This window comes from Misgurnus anguillicaudatus, chromosome 6, assembly GCF_027580225.2.
Source record: "Misgurnus anguillicaudatus chromosome 6, ASM2758022v2, whole genome shotgun sequence".
NCBI lineage: Eukaryota > Metazoa > Chordata > Actinopteri > Cypriniformes > Cobitidae > Misgurnus > Misgurnus anguillicaudatus.
Window position 1 is genome coordinate 16009486 of NC_073342.2, and position 20685 is coordinate 16030170.

The window sequence follows — 20685 nt, forward strand, 5'->3', positions numbered from 1 at the left end:
TGCCCCTTTGTGTCACTATATCGACGAAATGGGAACTCTGTTGCTTTCCTGCTAATCCCTCAGTGTCAGATATAGATGAAATGGCATCTCGGAAGGTGAAGCCATCTCGTTATGTGAAGTCAACGTATGTGACGATCGGCAGGATCATGACGCTTCTGGACGGTACCTCTTCAATTTTATTTCCTATTTTTAACCCTTTGTCACTTGCGGTTGGTGTTACAGTTCGGGTTTGGATATCAGTTTAAGTATTGGTTACATGCAGGTCTGTATCAGCATATTACAGAATGTAATCTGCTCTTTAATGAGAACCTCTTTAATGTTGTAAAAATATACTCAGTTCATCTTTTCATTTACTGAAATTCATGTTTCTTATTTTCATATCTGACTTATGTATATGTGCATGTATAAATGTACACTATCACACAAGCTGAAAAGATCATCTGAGAGTGGAGATATATCTTAATAACTAACTACACAAAATAACGTGAAACTTTAATTTGACTTAGTGACATAATTGATGAATCGATTGACAGAGTCTAGAATCAGTAAACAAAGAGATTTACTGCTAATGAAAGCAGTTATTTGTAACTTTAATAAGAGAAGAAAGTTAGCAGTCTTGTCAATACAATTAAAAAATGTGTGATCTATTAGGAAAAACTTCACTACACAATTATATATTTATTGTCAATTTTTTATTAAAAAGAGTATAAAATGTAAAAATATATATTTTATTTAGACAAGTTACAAATATTTAGTAAAAAATATTGTCATCATACAGTATATCATTTTCAAATAAGAACCTATAGTAGGAGTAAAGTATATGTACAAGATGTTTAGTTTAAACAGATTATTAAGACTGTGTCGGTTTAGGTTTTTGTACTGTAGTCATTGTAGTTGTTGTGCTAGTTGAAGTTTTCATATTCACTTTAGCGATGTGCTTGCTCACCCAGCTGGTTTCTGGATCTACACAGATCTCTCTTTTGTCTGTCTTAAACCTAAAGAGGGACAAAAAGAGACGAGAGATTTTAACTAATAGTTTAAAAAATACAGATTGAAATGAAATAATGTTAACACTTTACAATAAGGTTGTACTTGACTTGTTAACAATTAGTTAATGCATTAGCTAAACAATGCATATGAGCTAAAAATACTTCAATAAAAAATTTATCAGTGTTCATGTTAATTTTGGCATTTACTAATATATTTATAAAGTGTTATAATTAATATATGCTAATGTATTGTTAAGGTAGTTTATTCATTTACTAATGTTTACTAATATAACCTCATTGTAAAGTGTTACAGAAATAATATTTGAATACTCACACAATGGCTGGTTTGGAGCAGCTGCTGTCAGTCCTATAAAATGACTTCACCAGTTTCAGAGGAATCACTGCATTGCTGAACTTATAACAGCATGTTGATTTGTCCAAAGCAACTGGAGCTGAAATATCAAGATTTGTAAAATGTCATTAATCTGTACAATGATCAGCCAATAGTGCAATACTATAACAGATACAATAACACGTCAGTACTTCAGCATAACTAAAATAATCCAAAAGAAATGCTTTTAGAAAATGTTTGTCTTAATAAATGAAAGTGATCTCACCACTTATAGTCAGCTGCAGAGAGCAGAAGATCACCAGAAACATCAAAGCCATCAGATGTCTCATTGTTTTAGATGATGTGAAGAAATGAATCCTGGAGAAGTTGTGTTGAGCTTCAAGATCTCAGAGATCGATGTGTGAAGAATATCATCTGAACATCTTCTTATATACACAACAGTAGAAATTTTCCTCTAACAGATATTCATCTAAATACATTTCTGCGTATTAACAAACACTGTTGAATGAGATTCTTTCTCTTCCTTTTTTTACTTTCTGTTATACTAAGAAGAACTGGACCAATTTATTTTTACCAAGTCACTTTGGATAAAACCGTCTGCCAAATGCGTTAATGTAATAAATAATTTGTAAAGTCAATTTGATTATACATCCAATTTTAAGGCAGCAAAAGTTTGTCTTCAAATTTCCCCCTTATTTATGTAAATACATTTCTGAGTATTAACATATTGTAACCAATGTTATTTCCTTTTCCTCTTCTATTTTCTGACTATTGCCACTTCCCCTCATAAATGAACAAGATACTTTTTTTTCATTCATTGAAAACGTGCTTCAGGAAATGTTGCTTTCTTTTTTTGTCAAGTCTGACAAGCTCAGCAGAAAGAAAGTTTATTTGAATATTTAACACAGGGACAAAAATTCAGAGAAACACCACTGCAGCTTCAATAAGAGATTAATAATAAGAAAATGTTTTTATGATGAAAGACAAATTGAGAGTCTGCATGAGAGATTGTCATTCACTTCTTAGTAACTGAGAAAGTGCTCAGCCCATTTTATTCATTCACCTGCTCTGAAACAATATGTAGCATTCCCATGAATCTCAATCATGTATCTCAAATATTATGTGACTAATTATATATTCACTGTCAGGAAAATATTTCCTAAGCTGCCACTGCATGTGGCAATACCATGTAGAAAGGTCCTACATTTGGTACTAATACAGTATATACATATCAGGTACTAATATGCACTCTTATCAATATGTACCTTTGAGGTACTAATATGAACCATTTAGGTGTTAAGCTGTACTTCTTTAAAGGGTACCACCCCAATAACAGCTAGGGATAATGTTTGATAATTTTTTGACAGTGTAGCTTTATGGAAAAACATTCTGACATAACACTGATTTCAAAATGGTTACTTATATCTGTCAAAGGAGAAAGATGCTTTTTGGGCCCAGATGGTGAGATTGACTTACACCAAAACATTCTTTGTTCAATATCTTAACCAAAACATAACTTTTCACAATTAACAGATGATCATCTTCTGACAGTAAGAGAAAAAGACCAAAAGCACAGATTGCTCAGCCCTGTAGAAATATATGCAAAGTAGCCGTCTTACAATTAACCCTGTGTTAGTTTGTGCCCCACTCATCAGCACATGTAATCTGCTCTTTAATGAGTTCATCTTTTCATTTACTGAAATTCATGTTTCTGGTTTTCATTTCTGACTTATATATACATATGTAAAACTACACTATCACATAAGCTAAAAAGATCATCTGAGAGTGCAGATATATCTTAATAAATAACAACGCACAATATTGTGAAACTTTAATTTGATTTAGTGAATCGATTATTCTGGTACACATACTGGAAGCATCTGCGGGATCAAGTTTCCTTAAATATTATTTACAGAAAGAAACTATGAAAGAGTCTAGATTCAGTAATCAAAGAGATTTACGCTAATGAAAGCAGTTATTTTTAACTTTAATAAGAGGAGAAAGTTAGCAGTCTTGTCAATACAATGACAAAATGTATGAGCTACACATTTATGTGATGATGTCAGAGGGTCTTCTGTATCTTGGTGTTACATCATTTATGTGAGATTATAAATCAGGTTTTAGGTTATTCTGAAATTAAACCTTCTTTTAACACACATGAGCTTCATGAACGTCTGTAATGATGTCAGTGGGGTTTCATTGCAATTTACAGGACTAAAGCTTGTGTAATGTTTCTCTGTATGTCACTGTAATATCATATATTTTTGTTTTTAGACGACCACCTCAGCATATTTAAACTTTCTGTTTTTTAAAGAAGTAAAAAAAACTGATGAATCAGATGAATCAATTCTTCAGATTGTCTTGTTTGGGGTCTTTGTTGTTATGTTGTCCAATTTAGTGATGTGACCGCTCACCCAGCTGGTTTCTGGATTTACACAGATCTTCCTTTTGTCAGTCTGAAACCTGAAAAGATAAACATAATAACAAGACTCAGAAAAAAGGTTTCAACAGATTGAGACATTCAGTTTAATATTACAGTTTGAAGTGAATAATATAACTGAATACTCACACAATGGGGCATTTGCTGTCGGACCAATAGTACGACTTTACCAGTTTCAGAGGAATCACTGCATTGCTGAACTTAAAACAGCATGTTGTTTTTTCCAAAACCGAGGAAACTGGTGCTGAAATATTTTTAAGAAACACCTGCTGATTTTAAATTGACTAAGTTCAACACTATCAAAGATACAATAACATTTCAGTACTTTAGCATAACTGAAATAATCCAAAAGAAATGCTTTAAAAAAAGTTTTGTCCTAATCCATGAAAAGTGATCTCACAACTTGTAGTCAGCTGCAGAGAGCAGAAGATCACCAGAAACATCAAAGCCATCAGATGTCTCATTGTTTTAGATGATGTGAAGAAATGAATCCTGGAGAAGTTGTGTTGATCTTCAAGATCTCAGAGTTGGATGAGAGATTTTTATGTGTGCAGAATACAAGATGGCGGCGCGCACAGACGCAGCGTCTTAGAGCTCTCCCTATTTGTGCCCTATTTTGGAGAAGAGTCTGGCTGCAGACACGGTGCACTCTCAGCCGCTCATGCGCACTTAAACACATACACGCTCAGACGCGCATGCGCACTTGATTTGTCTGGAGTGAAATTTCTCCCCAAACATGCATATGCAGCAGCCTACTGGAAATTTTGGCCAGTGGCCACTGCTGCCACCACCACCACAAGCCTCTTTCCATCTAAACCTACAGCGACTCCATTACGTTTCTTTTTGTTCACTGTTACTTTGACTATTTGGTTTATTATGTGATTGTTATGATCAGAGCATTGCTGAAAGAGAGCTGAAAGTTCATCAAGCTCCCCTGAATAAGTATTGTTGATTAACTAAGGTCATAGGTTAATGCATGAGTGAGGACTATACATGGCATTGCATTTATTCTACTTTATCATCAAATCATTATCTGATTCAATAGGTTGTGCTAGTAAACTGAGGTTAATACACATATGAGGTTAATACATGGTTTTGTTTGCATAAAACAGAGTAAATAAAACAATGCATGGTGCTTATATTCAGGAAATTACTATATATTGACCTTACCTGCTGTAAGATATAATGCAAGGCTGAATTTTAAACTTTTCCCATTTGATTTTTTACTGTCCGTTAATGAAGAAGTAATTTTAGGAAATCTAAATTCCATAATAAACCTGAAACTTACTTTAATAAAAGAGCTCTAAGGATTTTTGCAAAAAAAGTAATTTATTTAATTTATTAAATAATAAGTTATTTTATATTTAAAGTAAATATGGATTAATCCTTTTTTTACAAAGTTACAGAAGTTACGCTCAAGACCAGTGAGTGATTTTCTCTTCTTTTGTTTAACTTTAATGACGTCAACAGGTATACTGTTTATTAGGCAGGCTTTAGACCGAATGCAATAAAATGTTTACCTTCGGTTAAGACATCAGTTGTTCCCTTTCAGTCGGTCACTACGACGTCATATCGTGACCGACGAATTGGGAACTCGCTTAGAGAGACCAATCTGCTTTGAGTACTACTAAAACGCCAATGAACTTGGCATTGAGATATTTGCATAATGCTGGCGCCGCCCCGCCAGGTGCCTATATAAGCAGCAGGTGCAAATATGGAAATTAGCTTTTTCGCTTCGAAAGCCGGCAGTATCTGCTACTGAGAAGCTACTCTACTCTGTTGGGATCGATTGCTGAAGTTGGTTGGACTAGCAGTACCACAGCGGACCCTTCGCAGTATTCCACGACTCTGCATCTTTTTTGTTTTGAGTTTAGTGTGTGCGTTGCCTTTCCCTGTGCGCATCATCAACTGAGCATCTGAGTGAATTTCCCTAAAAGAGTGATACGGAGAGTTTTGTGCCTTGTTAAAGGCAGCCACTCTCTCGTATATATCTCGTATGTTTGCTGAGGGTAAGTGTTCTCACTGCGAGAACATGTCCCTTGTGGATTTGTGGAGACGGTTGTCTTTCCTCCGGGAAAAACGCAACCTGCATCCTGCGAGTGCTGAGCATTGCCACGGTGCGGCTGTAAAGCTCTCTAAGGATGACCTCCGCATCACTGTGCTGAACCGGTCAGGGGATTCGTCCTCCAGCTCTCAGCCTTCTCATTCACAACCGGCAGAAGTGCCAATGGAGACTTCAGCATCGTGTTCTATGATGTCTGTAGAATCTGTTGTGCCTCCCTCCGGGTCCACGGAAACCTCAGCATCCGAGGGTGGGCCCCCTCCCTCTGACGTGGATCCCGACGCCCTTCCTCCCTCCTGTCGGGTTGTGACGCCGGAGTTCGATCCAGAGATGGTGGCCGTGCTCGCTCGAGTGGCGGAGACCGTAGGGTTAGAGTGGGTTAACCCCCCTCAGCACGAACCGTCCCACCTGGATGATTGGTTCTTCGGAGCTGCACGGGTTTCACACCTCTCTCCGCCAGTGCCATTCTTCCCAGAGGTGCACGAGGAGCTGACTAGAACCTGGAAGTCGCCGTTTTCAACCAGATTGCGTCCGTTTCAGCCCTCCCCCCTCACCTCCCTCACCAGCGGAGACGCTAAGGGTTACACGGGGATCCCTCCCGTGGAGCGGGGGGTTGCGATGCAGCTGTGTCCGGCCACCGCTCCCTCCTGGAAGGACCGCCCAACCCTCCCCTCCCATGCTTGCAGACAGTCGTCCGGTTTAACAGGCGCTGCCCACCAGGCATGTGGAGAGGCGGCTTCAGGTTCACCAAGCCAAGGCCTTGAGGGATCTAGGGAGGACACGACTCGCCTGTCCTCTCGGAGCTCCGGGCTGCCACTGATTTGGCTCTCCGCGCTACGAAGGTGACAGCGCAGGCGATTGGTTGTGCCATGTCCCCTAACAAGTTCTTAGATGCTCCAGTGTCCCAGACTGGCCTCTTCGGTGAGTCAGTGGAGTCTTTTGCCCAGCAGTTCTCTGCCGCCCAGAAGCAGACAGAGGCGATCGCTCAGATCATGCGCCGGCACAAGCGACCTGCATCTCGCCCTCCAGCATCGGCTGCCCCGTCTGCTCCTCGCCGAGGGCGCCCTCAGTACAAAGTTTTACAGTTCGGGCTGTCTCTCTCTCCCCGTGTGTTTACGAAAGTAGTGGAGGCGGCGTTAAAGCCCCTCAGAGAGAGCGGTGTTCGCATATTGGCTTACCTCGACGATTGGCTTATAATAGCGTATTCTCGGCGGACGATTTGCGAGCACAGAGATTTAATGCTTCGGCATCTCGCCCGTTTGGATCTTCGGGTCAACTGGGAAAAGAGCAAACTCTGCCCCACCCAGAGGATCTCTTTTCTCGGTATGGAACTGGACTCGATCGATTTATCGGCACGTTTGACACGATCGAGTCCCGAGAAGAGTGTCACGAGTGACCAAGCAGGCGGAACTAAAAATGGTAGGAGAAGGTTCCGCCCGGACTGACTTCTGCAAACACCGTCACTTCCGGGTAACCCCGGGCAGCGCAAATCAAGGGGAAATACACATCAGGTGTGTACGATGAGGTGGCGGATGCTGACTGGGCAATTCGCACGAGCTGTGGAGTATAAAGGAAGCGTGTGCAACACAGGAAGTCGTTCGTTGGATGATAGGAAAGCGGTGTTGTGGGCGAAGCTGTGAAAGAGTGGCGTGAGGACGAGGCAAACAGGCGGAACATTAGAGAAAGGACTCACTAGATGCAATGAAGATTTGGTGTTTCACCACTACCACAGGTTGGAAGGTAAAACTGTGTTGAAGAAACGGATACTTTACAGAGTGTGCATGTTGTCTTAAAGGCTGCGTAGGAGGTCAATCTCCAGCTGGAACCATTGTATTGTTGTGGTTGCTGAAGAGCTGTGGGGATGTAGAGAACGACGCGGAAGTGGTGAGACAAATGTAGCGAAGACTGTGAGTACAAACGATTGTTTATTTCTACGAACAGTCAGTAAACGGAGACTTACCTTTTTGTGTGGAGCATTTTCCTTGTGTAGTGGCCTCACCGTAGAGGATAGAAATTGGTGGGTGAGCCAGTGGAAGGCGAGGGGAGCCAGACGATTGTGCGGGGACTAACGACCTCTACTTCACCAGCTGTGGCGGTGCTTCTACGCCTCCCCCGGCGCGGAACTGGACCAAGGGAGGAAGTATCGGCGCTGTAAATCACGAAAAGAGTGTGGACTGCTGTGGGTGAGTGTGCTATTGACGTGTGTACACCTGGAATTGACGTGTGTACACCTGGAGTGTTGCAGTGTTGTGCCATGTCTCCTGTCGCCCATACTTGTCTCTAGATCCAGTACAAAACGCTGTGTGTGGTCTCGTGGAGTGCAGTAACAGTATTACCAACGTGAAATTACTTTTCTACCCCCTCCCGCCTGTGCGTCCAGCCTCGAGGGAAACTGTGAGTATAGCGATTGAAGCATTGTAAGAGCATCTATACCAACGTGGAAGGAAAAGGAAAAATTATTACCATTCTTCCTAGCTGTCGTTGTCTGTCCTGTCTTGGAGGGAAACATTAGCCGTCTGCCCTACTAAAGTAGGTACCTCTCCGGTCCCGGGAAAGGACAGAGAGTGGACGTGTTGGCAAGCCGCACGGACAAAGTCTGCGGTTCCCTTGGCGACCCCTCTCAGAACGACGCCGGCCGGGCTTGGCCCAACTAGCAACAGTAAGCCGTGGGTTCAGACCAGCTGCCCAGCCCTCACACCCAGTTCAGGTGACGTATGGTCTTTTTCATGGTAGCACTGTTCGAAAGTGAAACCCTACAGTGTGACTGAGGATCCAAGCTAAGAGCTATACTTACCCAAAGAGCCCGTGAGTCTAAATTAGCACGCCTAGCGAACAAAGAGCCTTCCTAGATCCAAGCTAAGAGCTATACTTACCTAAAGAGCCTGTGAGTCCAGATTAGCATGCCCAGCGATCCAAGAGCCTTACCAGATCCAAGCTAAGAGCTATACTTACCTAAAGAGCCTGTGAGTCCAGATTAGCACGCCCAGCGATCCAAGAGCCTTACCAGATCCAAGCTAAGAGCTATACTTGCCCAAAGAGCCCGTGAGTCCAAATTAGCACGCCCAGTGACCAAAGAGCCTTACCAGATCCAAGCTAAGAGCTATATTTACCCAAAGAGCCTGCGAGCCCAAATTAGCACGCCCAGTGATTAAAGAGCCTTACCAGATCCAAGCATCATCATCATCATCAAGAGAGTAGGGGATTTACATGCATTCTCTGTTGACGATTCGTGCCTTCAGTTTGGTCCTGCTGTCTCAAGCGTAACACTGAGACCCAGACCAGGCTACGTGCCCAAAGTTCCCACCACTCCCTACAGAGATCAGGTGGTGAGCTAGCAAGTTGCCTCATCTTGGGCTCTCGTTCGTGGTTCCTCGCTAACAGACATCTGTAGAGCTGCTGGTTGGGCGACACCTAATACGTTCATTAGATTCTACAGTGTTCGTATCGAGCCTGTATCCTCTCGTGTTCTTTTCTCAGCAGGGAGGGCATGGAGAGCAGACTCGCAAGTCGGCTTGCAGCCTCCGACTGACGCTCCATAGCAGTGTCAGTATGGAAGACCATCAAAACAAAAATGCGTAATGGTTTGAATTGTTCTTCCTCCGCTGCCTTGGCAGCCTTTGTTGCGGAGCATTGGCTGTCAGCCTTTCACTAGCCTTTCACTCCTTGTGAACCTACGTGTAAGCTGAATAGCTTAGTGCAGGGGCTAATGGACCCACATTTGTACACACACGCCTTTGGTGTGAGAGACCCGGGTTCGAATCCACTGAGACACTTAACCCCTAGTTGCTCCAGAGGCGTGCAACCTCGTACATATATAGCAATTGTAAGTCGCTTTGGATAAAAGCGTCAGCTAAATGATTAAGTAAGTAAGTAAGTCATGCAGGACCCATATAAGCATTCCCAGTTCAAACACATGCCCACTTGGACCATAAATATGCCATTCAAGACCCATATATGTGTTCCCTGATCAAACCCATGCCCAATTGGCCCATGCCTGTCCCTTATGGGGCCCATGCATGTAATCAGCTCATATGGGCTTCCTATGTGGGACTCATACTACAAAACCTACATGGGACCCACTGATTTCACCCAGCCAAAGCCCATGCCTACACAGTAACCATGGAACCCATACTTAACCCATCTGGGCCACACATGTCATTGCTGGCTTGGTAATTAATGTCATTGACATATTAAAAGTACCTGTCAATGTTTAAACCCTTTTCGAGCACCAAGAATGGCTTTTATTTTCAAAAACCTGCAGCGTACGTCTGCGCAGACCCTGACGTGGTGCTAAACACTTTTCCACATCAAGGACAGTTTTTATGATTTTGCCATGGATTTTTTCGTATGGACACTTTACGAATCTGTGCGTACGCAAACTTTATAAATAAGGCCCCTGGACTATAGTCTAGCTGAAAATCATAAACTTTCAAGTTGTCTGTAGCCTACTGAAATTCAAGTTTATTCAACTTAATTAATTGACCAAACAATTTATTTCAAGTTACCCGAGGTATAGTTTAGTTTGAATATGGTGATGTTTATATTATATTGTGTAATGTTTCTCTGTATGTCACTGTTACATCATATATTCAGGTTTTATGACCACATCAGCATTTAAACTTCCTGTTTTTTAAAGCAGTACATTTGTTTCTTGTACTGAGTTGAACACAGACCTGCTGGATTCACTTTTATGGATGAAATATAATGGGATAAACTTAACTACACAAGGATTTATTTATTATCAAAATTTTATAAAAGATAGTTTAGACAAGTCATAAATATTTTAAAAAATATACATTATAACAGTAACACATAGCAGGAGTGAAGTATATGTACACAGTCAGATGTTGAGTTTAAATATAAAAACAGATTAATCAATTCTTCAGACTGTCTTGTTTTGGGTCTGTGTTGTTATGTTGTCCAATTTAGTGATGTGACCGCTCACCCAGCTGGTTTCTGGATTTACACAGATCTTCCTTCTGTTAGTCTCAAACCTGAAAAGATAAAAATAATAACAAGACTTAGAGAAAAGATTTCAACAGATGGAGACATTCAGTTTGATATTACAGTTTGAAGTGAATAATATATTTGAATACTCACAATAGCTGGTTTGGAGCAGCTGCTGTCGGTCCTATAGTACGACTTCACCAGTTTCAGAGGAATCACTGCATTGCTGAACTTATAACAGCATGTTGATTTGGCCAAAACAGGGGCAAATTGTGCTAAAATATCAAGAGTTGTAAAATATGAGTACCAAGTCAGCCACGAGTCTTCAAAATGCATCTGCTATTTTAAAATGCAACTATACTTTAAATACAATAGAGTTAGCACCGAAGATGCTTCTAAAAAGTTTTGTCCTAGTACATAAAAGTGATCTCACCAGTTGTAGTCAGCCGCAGAGAGCAGAAGATCACCAGAAACATCAAAGCCATCAGATGTCTCATTGTTTTAGATGATGTGAAGAAATGAATCCTGGAGAAGTTGTGTTGAGCTTTAAGATCTCAGAGATCGATGAGAGATTGATGTGTGAAGAATATCATCTGAACATCTTCTTATATACACAACAGTAGAGATCTTCCTCTAACAGATATTCATCTAAATACATTTCTTAGTATCGACATACAGTAATGTTAAATTTGGCTCTTCCTTTTACGTTTTGATTTACTTTCCTGTTTCATGCGACTCATTTTCTGGTTATCGTCATATCACAGAATAAAGTGTTTGATGGGCAAATCTCTTTAATGCTGTAAAATCCATTTTATAATTCACAGATTTTCAAGTTTCATTTAAATTGTGTAAATGAATACTATCAAACAAGCTGAAAAGTTTATTTGAGAGTAAAAAAGGGTAAAAAAAATCTCCATTCCAAAAAAGTGAAATTGTGTATCATTGTAAGTTCAAGATTATTGTGGTAGGCTATATGTTCTGGAAATAATTTTACACGCGTGTCTAAATCCACTTCTGTTGGACATGAAAATGATTTTTGCATCGGGCTGAAACTAACAAAAAACACACGTGTCACGCTTTGTGCTGCATTGAAGGTTTATGGTTTATGAGGGCTCTTAATGTGCCGTCCCAAACTGGACACATCTCTGTGATATTATTGAAACAACACATGTTGTGTTACTTTTTACTTTATTTGAACACAAAATCAACACAAATGACACATAATGTGTTAAATAGCATAACACAAAACATGTAAAAAAAAATGAACACATCCTATAAGTGTGTTGTCCCTAAAATAACCCTGATTGTGTTGTTTTTACACAAACCTTAGTATTTTTTCACCCACACAGACAGTTCATGACTCATGAGAGAAACTAGAATCAGTTCAGAGAGATTTGCTGAGATCAGGAACAAAAAACTTTAATTAAAAAGAAAAGTAAATGTGATTATTAAACAACAACATAACTGGCCCCTCAGTATGGTTATGTGACGATATCAACAGGTTTTTTGTATCTTGGTAATAAATCATTTTTGTATAGTTTAAAATCTAAGCTTTATCTCTCACATTTTTTCAACTTAAGAGTATCTGTAGAATCACAGCTTTATATTATACAATTCAGTGGTAGAAAATATACTCAAATACAACACAAACACACCAATATATATTATAGTGTTTTAATGGATGACTATACACCATGTAAGGCTTGAAAGTAAGAATCTGGTTCTTAAGATGATTGATGAGAAACAGGGACATGTAACTAATATGAGAAGTAATGAAAGCATTATTAATAGATCCTCTTTGATGATGTCAGAGGGTTTCAATGCAATATTAAGGAGAAAAGCTTGTGTGGTATTTCTCTGTATGTTGCCGTCACTTAAATTGCCATCTCAGCATATTCAAACTCAAGTCTATTCTGCTCATTGTATTGAGCAATCTCAAACTGAAACAGACTTAGTTTCACATAAACGTAACTTTGCTGGACTCACATTGGGTCAAAACTTCATTAGGATATTCCTGTAAATTAATTTCTCCGTATTAACATGCAGTTATGTTGAATTACTTTCACATTACTTTCTGTTATACTTCTGGTCAATGTTATAAGAACTGGACAGTCCTTTAAAAGGGTTTTTCAGGAAAACACGTGCTGCACCTTTTGGTTTATTAGTTACTAAGCTACGTTTAGCCAGCAAATTTCGGATATACATGAATATCAGCTGACATCACTCACTTGTCTTCCGCCATTTTGAGGACCTGAAGTGGTCGCAAAAGAACTGCAAGCTATGCCTTCAATATGCTGTGACCATCAAAATCGCTATTTTAAAGCAACACCAAAGAGTTTTGGCTCTTTGCTCCCCCTACAGGTTAGAAGCGTAATTGTCCATTACCCACTGGCATAAATACTGAGGCATAGCTGGCTCTGATTGGATTGTAGGTCTGCCGTAAAGCAAGTTTTTGTAGTATTCACTCGGACTACAGGACCGCTACCCGACGGTTGGAAACTTCTTTAGTGCGGTTTTGGCCGATAGAGGGCTGCAAAGCGAATGTGAAAGTGCTGTTCACCCTGTTTAGAGTGGATGAATGACTGAAACTGTTTTGGAAGCGTTATTTTAAGGTAAAAAAAAACTCTTTGGTGTTGCTTTAACAACACTAAGAAAGGCTCGACACAACATGATATTTTGCTCGAAGTATCGCCTGTGTCTCTACACATGAACTCGAGCATTGAGAACATTGTTTGTGAACACAGAGTTTATTAAAAAGAAGGTTTTGAACAACTGACTTTGGATGATTTGGCGTCCGCTCGGTGCCTTCTTCCCAGTCAAGATGTTTCAATCTCTGAATGCGACGTAAGGAGGGAGGACAGTAAAGATTGATAGCTCCTAAAGCATAGTTCCATTTAAATGCACGGATAATTAGTTGTTTTGTCGCAAGTGAAAAACAATATTGACCTTCTATTTGAAAAAGGAGCCTCATATGAGATTCATTCGTTCACATTCGGAAATCGATTATTTACGTCTGGCAGAGATGACGAGCGGACACCATAACAGCCACAGTCAGTTGTACAAACCTTTCTTTTTAGTAAACTCTGTGTACACAAACAATCTTCTCAATGCTCGCGTTCATGTGTAGAGATCCAGGTGATACTTCGAGCAAAGTTTTATGTTGTGTCCCGCCTTCTTATGTTGTAAAATAGTGGTAGTTCCGTGGCAGCTGACGACCGCGGCTGGAAGAACGCATCAAGGATCAAGTAGGCATCACACCCTAACCAAGATATATTTTTTTAAAGGAGAGTTTCTTTTCATGACAGTCGAGATGCGACATGTTGTCTTTCTTAGCCTTTACTGTATCCGTAAGAATCATAGACAGAAGATAAGAAATCCGTAAATAGTAGCAAGGTAGCCAATGCTTGTCAATACTGGTACTCGGTAGGTCCTCAAGATGGGGGCATGACGTAAAAGGTCACATGACTGAAATGCATCTATAGACGAAAGGGCATCCCGAAAGGTGATGCCGTCACATTATGCGGCGTCAATGTATGCGACGATCGGCAGGATCATGCCGCTTCTGGACGTTAACTACTCAACTTGTGTTTCAAATGTTTCTGCACAGAAAATTTCCTAAATCTGATCTCAAAAGTGCATACGTGTGATTCATAAAAACAAACATGCGCACAGAAAATGCGCGTATAGATGTGAAATCAGTAAATCGCAAATGATCTTGATATTGTGCACAGCTAAATAGTTTTAAATCTCTGCATTTAAATGATGTCTAATTAATGTCAATTACTTATAAAAAGTCATAAAAAGTCAAAGTTTTTATAAATATGGACTTTGCCGTGGAATTTTGCATACGGTATGCACACTTTACGATCAAATCTGTGCGTACACACGCTTTATAAATGAGGCCCCTTGACTTACAAAGTTTAGCTGAAAATCATGAACTCTCACGTTGTCTGTACTGAAATTCAAGTTTACTCAACTGAATTAATTGACCAAACTATTTATTTAAAGTTACTTGTTTAATAAAATTTAGTAGAAATATTGTGAACAAACTTTTTCAAGTTGTCTGTACTAAAATTCAAGAACTAATAAAACTGGACCAGTTCTCGTTGAAAATGTTTTTCAGGAAGAAATACATGCATTTCTGTATCAGCATATTACAGAATGCTTTTTAACATAATCGATTATGCTGGTATAGTACACATACTAGAAGCAATTGCAGGATCCAGTTTCCTTAAATATTAATTACACAAAGAAACTATGAAAGGGTCAGTAAACAACGTGATTTACTGCTAATGAAAGCAATTGTTTGTATCTTTAATAAGACGAGAAAGTTAGCAGTCTTGTTAATACAATGACAAAATTTATTATCTACACATTTATGTGATGATGTCAGAGGCTTTAGGTTATTCTGAGATTTAACCTTTTTCTTTTAACACAGATAAGCTTTATGAATGTCTGTAATGATGTCAGTGGAGTTTAAAACAATGTAAAAGAAAAGCATGTGTAATGTTTCTCTGTATGTTTTGCTGTAACATAATATGTTTTACTGTTATCATATATTTAGGTTTGATCACCTAAGCATCTTCAAACTTCTTGTTTTATAAAGGAGTGAATCTGTTTATTGTTCGTGAGCAATATTACATGAGTTGAACACTGCGGCTTGACCTTGCTGGATTCACTTTTATGTTTACGAAATATAAAGGAAAAACTTCACTACACAAGGATATATTTATTATCAAAATTTTATTAAAAATAGTATAAAATGTAAACATATATATTTTATTTAGACAAGTTACAAATATTTAGTAAAAAAATTGTCATCATACAGTAAATCATTTCCAAATAAGAACCTATAGTAGGAGTAAAGTATATGTACAAGATGTTTAGTTTAAACAGATTATTAAGACTGTGTCGGTTTAGGTTTTTGTACTGTAGTCATTGTAGTTGTTGTTCTAGTTTTCATATTCACTTTAGCGATGTGCTTGCTCACCCAGCTGGTTTCTGGATCTACACAGATCATCTTTTTTTCTGTCTGAAACCTAAAGAGGAGAAAAGAGACAAGAGATTTTAACTAATGGTTTAAAAAATACAGATTGAAATGAAATAATGTTAACACTTTACAATAAGGTTGTACTTGACTTGTTAACAATTAGTTAATGCATTAGCTAACATGAGCTAAAAATACTTCAATGAAAATAAATCAGCGTTCATGTTAATTTTAGCATTTACTAATATATTTATAAAACCAAGTGTTGTAATTAATACATGCTAAAAACTATATTCCTCGTTGTTTGTTCATGTTAGTTTATTAATTTACTAATGTTTACTAATACAACAAATTCATGTACTAATACAACATCATTGTAAAGTGTTACAGAAATAATATTTGAATACTCACACAATAGCTGGTTTGGAGCAGCTGCTGTCAGTCCAATAGTACGACTTCACCAGTTTCAGAGGAATCTGTGCATTTCTGAACTTAAAGCAGCATGTTGATTTGTCCAAGGCAACTGGAGCTGAAATATCAAGATTTGTAAAATGTCATTAATCTGTACAATGATCAGCCAATAGTGCAATACACTAACAAATACAATATCACATCAGTACTTCAGCATAACTAAAATAATCAAAAAGAAATGCTTTTAGAAAATGTTTGTCCTAAACAATGAAAATAATCTCACCGCTTGAAGTCAGCTGCAGAGAGCAGAAGATCACCAGAAACATCAAAGCCATCAGATGTCTCATTGTTTTAGATGATGTGAAGAAATGAATCCTGGAGAAGATGTGTTGAGCTTCAAGATCTCAGAGATCGATGAGAGATTGATGTGTGCAGAATATCATCTGAACATCTTCTTATATACACAACAGTAGAGATCTTCCTCTAACAGATATTCATCTAAATACATTTCTGAGTATTAACAAACACTGTTGAATGAGATTCTTTCTCTTCCTTTTTTTACTTTCTGCTATACTAAGAAGAACTGAACCAGTTTATTTTAGGAAAAACTGTTGTCTGCAAGTTTTCAAGTTAGTTTTATTAAGCAAAAAGTGTAAATTAAATATTTTATTAATTCATATTTTACAGTGAGAGACATTTGTCCACCAGATATTCATGTAAGTTATTTACTGGTTATCAGCATATTACAGGAAGGGAGGAAGCAGGAATTGGCCTTTATGATTTAAATCTCTTCAATGTTGTATAAAAATTCTACATTTGTATTCTCGTTTGAGCCTGTCTGACTTAGATTATGTACTCTAATCTAATGCACTTTCAGACAACCTGAAAAGATAAATAAAGTGCTGGTGTAGATTAGAGAAGTGACTCCACATAGGAAAAAATAAAGCAGATGTACAAAAATACGGCAAATGCATCGTGACACATTTCTGTGTTGTACTGAACAGTAAACAACAACAAAGATTGATGTCACAATTAAGATTAGTAACACATCTAGATTAGGCTTTGAACAACAATAAACACTGCTTTAAGTCATCATCAGGTCATTGAATGAAAACATATAAAATACATAAAAATGTAAAGTTAAAACTTATCACTGTATATCTCAGTGGTAGCATTGCATTATAGTTCATGGGTTCAAACCCAGGGAACACGCATTAATACAAAAATTGTATACCCTGTAATGCACTCACTGTATGGTGTCTGCCAATCGCGTTAATGTAATAAAATGATTTGTACTGTCAGTTTGATTATACATCAAATTTTAAGGCAGCAAAAGTTTGTCTTCAAATTTCCCCCTATTCATGTTAATCTATTTCTGAGTATTAACAAATTGTAACAAATGTTATTTCCTTTTCCTCTTTTATTTTCTGACTTTTCACTTCCCCTCATAAATGAACAAGATACTTTTTTTTAATTCACTGAAAACGTGCTTCAGGAAATGTTGCTTTCTCTTTTGTCAGGTCTGACAAGCTCAGCAGAAAGTTTATTTGAATATTTAACACAGGGACAAATATTCAGAGAAAAAACACTGCAGCTTAGAGATCAATAATGAGAAAATATTTTTATAATGAAGAGTCTGCATGAGAGTCAAACACTTCTGAGAAAGTACTCAGCTCATTTTATTTATTCACTCTGAAACAATATGCTAGCATTTCCATGAATCTCAATCTGCCATTTTGTGTCACTCCATGTCAGCTCACCTGAGCCCTAAATATCATGTGACTAATTATATATACACTATCTCAGGAAAAATGTATCTAGCTGTCACTGCATGGTAGTGTAAGGTCCTACATTTGGTACTAATAGAGTACAGCCCCTTACGAAAGGAAAATATATTTACCAATATATTACTTGAAATATATTGTAATATATTGCAATATATTATTTTACTTTCCATTTTCCAATATATTATACATTGGCAATACATGGAATAATATATTGATGGTACATATATTCTATATATGTGTAATATATTGCAGTATATTGCAAAATATACAAATTATTGCCACTTTCAATATATTGTACATGGATATAATATATGTGTTTATATATTTAAAAATATATGCAATATTATATTTATAAATATCTGCAATATTGTATTTCGATTTATATGCGAAAATGTATTAACAATATATGTAGAGATATAGTTTCACATATATGTTTACTATATGGTAGAATATATTTCAAATATATGTAACATTATATGGAAATATACATGAAATATATGTAGATATGTGTTCGATATATTGTGGAATACATTTTAAATATATGTAAAATAAGATGGGAAATATATGTGCATATATGGGAATATGTATTAAAAATATATGTACAGATATAGTGTCACATGTATGTTTACTATATGGTAGAATATATTTCAAATATATGTACAACTATATGGAAATATAAATGTAGATATGTGTTCGATATCTTGTGGAATACATTTTACATATATGTAAAATTAGATGGAAAATATATGGGAACATGTATTAAAAATATATGTATAGATATAGTGTCACATGTATGTTTACTATATGGTAGAATATATTTCAAATATATGTACAACTATATGGAAATATATATGTAGATATGTGTTTGATATCTTGTGGAATACATTTTACATATATGTAAAATTAGATGGAAAATATGTGAAATATATGTGCATATATGGGAACATGTATTAACAATATATGTACAGATATAGTGTCACATGTATGTTTACTATATGGTAGAATACATTTTACATATATTTAAAATTAGATGGAAATATATGTACATATTTATTGTAAATGTATGCACAATATGTGTACATATATGAGAACATGCACATACAATGTATGAATATATTTGGGATATATACAGTATATGTACATGAAACATCTAAAATATATAAATACTTAAATATGCAACCTGCAATATACAAACATTTACACCACATATTAACACAGACTGATGGGTAATCTATCAAAAGCCACCTTTATTTTCTTTTAATCAGGCACAGATACTAAACCCAATTTGAGGTACAGAGCTCTATAGGCCTATTAAAACCACAAGAGGTTTTACATATGGTCAGTCAAAGGAAATGTGATTGGCTTTACATTACATTACATAAATGTGTTGCATTGCATTTACATAAATTACATTTTAAACGAGTGCCATTAAACAAAAAATATACAAAATATAAATTAAAGCAACTTAAATTACCAATGTCCATTTAAAAATTTCAGCAGTGCCATTATACAATATAAAGACAATATCAATAAAGACAATATCAATAAACAAAATGCACAGACATGAACAAATAAATAATAAACAAACTTTCAAGAAGTTTTGGGAACCGTGAAAAAGCAAAAAAAAATAAATAATTGCCAAAAGAACAGTCCATTATCCTGGTTAGGAGTCCACCTTGGTTCTTCACTGATGTAAACCACTTACATACCCATGCTTTTGCTCTTCACCTGGTGTCTTAATGCCATTAGCTCACAGATTCTACTGTTGATAGATTTTCTGACATCAGCTTCCTTGGCCTTATAGGAAACTGTTTTAAAACAGCATCTGTGGAGCAGAACAACAAGGATTACTCTCTCCCTCCTCCTGCTGCCCCTCTTGTTCACAAAAATCTCTCAGAGATGCAATAAAAACTGAAAAGCACCAGCTCTGAAAACTATATACCTTTTAAAACTTGAAGTTTCCTTGGAGCCTGCTGACATCAGCCTTCTTCTTCTTCTTCTTGAGTTTTACTGGTAGTTGGAAAACAACTTTTAGTGGCATTACCGCCACCTACCGATTAGGAGTGTGGGTCAAGATCATAGGTCAGGACCTATCTATCAGCCTCCTTGTTGCTGGTGTTATATATATATATATATATGGTATATGCATATTGCAATATATCAAACCATATAAAGACAATCTATTACATGTAAAAAATATAGTGCCCTTTTTGTTCTTGATTGCAATATATTTTGTATCATATATAAATGTATGTTTCATGCATATATTGCAATATATCAAAGCATATAAAGACAAACTATTACATGTAAAAAATACAGTGCCCTTTCTGTTCTTGATTGCAATATATTTTGTCTCATATATACATGTATGGTTTATGCATATATTGCAATACATCAAAGCATATAAAGACAAACTATTACATGTAAAAAATATAGTGCCCTTTTTGTTCTTGAATGCAATATATTTTGTCTCATATATACATGTACTGTATGGTCTATGCATATATTGCAATATATCAAAGCATATAAAGACAAACTATTACATGTAAAAAATATAGTGCCCTTTTTATTCTTGATTGCAATATATTTTGTATCATATATACATGTATGTTTCATGCATATATTTCAATATATTGGAAAATATAAATATTAAATCCCATATATGGGAATATGTTGCCTAATATATTACATGATATTTTCCAATATACTG

At 37.0% G+C, this 20685-nt stretch overlaps 1 protein-coding gene across 5 annotated transcripts; it reads right to left on the reverse strand.

Moving 5' to 3' along the window:
- Positions 1 to 591: 591 nt before the first annotated feature.
- On the reverse strand, positions 592 to 16729 carry LOC129434058 (C-C motif chemokine 4-like). 5 transcript variants are annotated; one of them, XM_073868572.1, is made up of 3 exons: positions 16472 to 16729; positions 16189 to 16306; positions 592 to 995 (listed from the first exon to the last, which is right to left on the reverse strand). In XM_073868572.1, the coding sequence occupies exons 1-3, from the start codon at positions 16533 to 16535 to the stop codon at positions 851 to 853; spliced, it is 327 nt and encodes a 108-aa protein (XP_073724673.1). In that variant the 5' UTR covers positions 16536 to 16729; the 3' UTR covers positions 592 to 850. The 5 variants fall into 5 exon arrangements, with proteins under 5 accessions (XP_073724673.1, XP_073724672.1, XP_055048859.2 ...); XM_073868571.1 differs by lacking the exons at positions 16189 to 16306; positions 16472 to 16729 and adding exons at positions 1324 to 1441; positions 11224 to 11496 and having other exon boundaries at positions 616 to 995; XM_055192884.2 differs by lacking the exons at positions 16189 to 16306; positions 16472 to 16729 and adding exons at positions 1324 to 1441; positions 1607 to 2311 and having other exon boundaries at positions 657 to 995.
- Positions 16730 to 20685: the final 3956 nt, after the last annotated feature.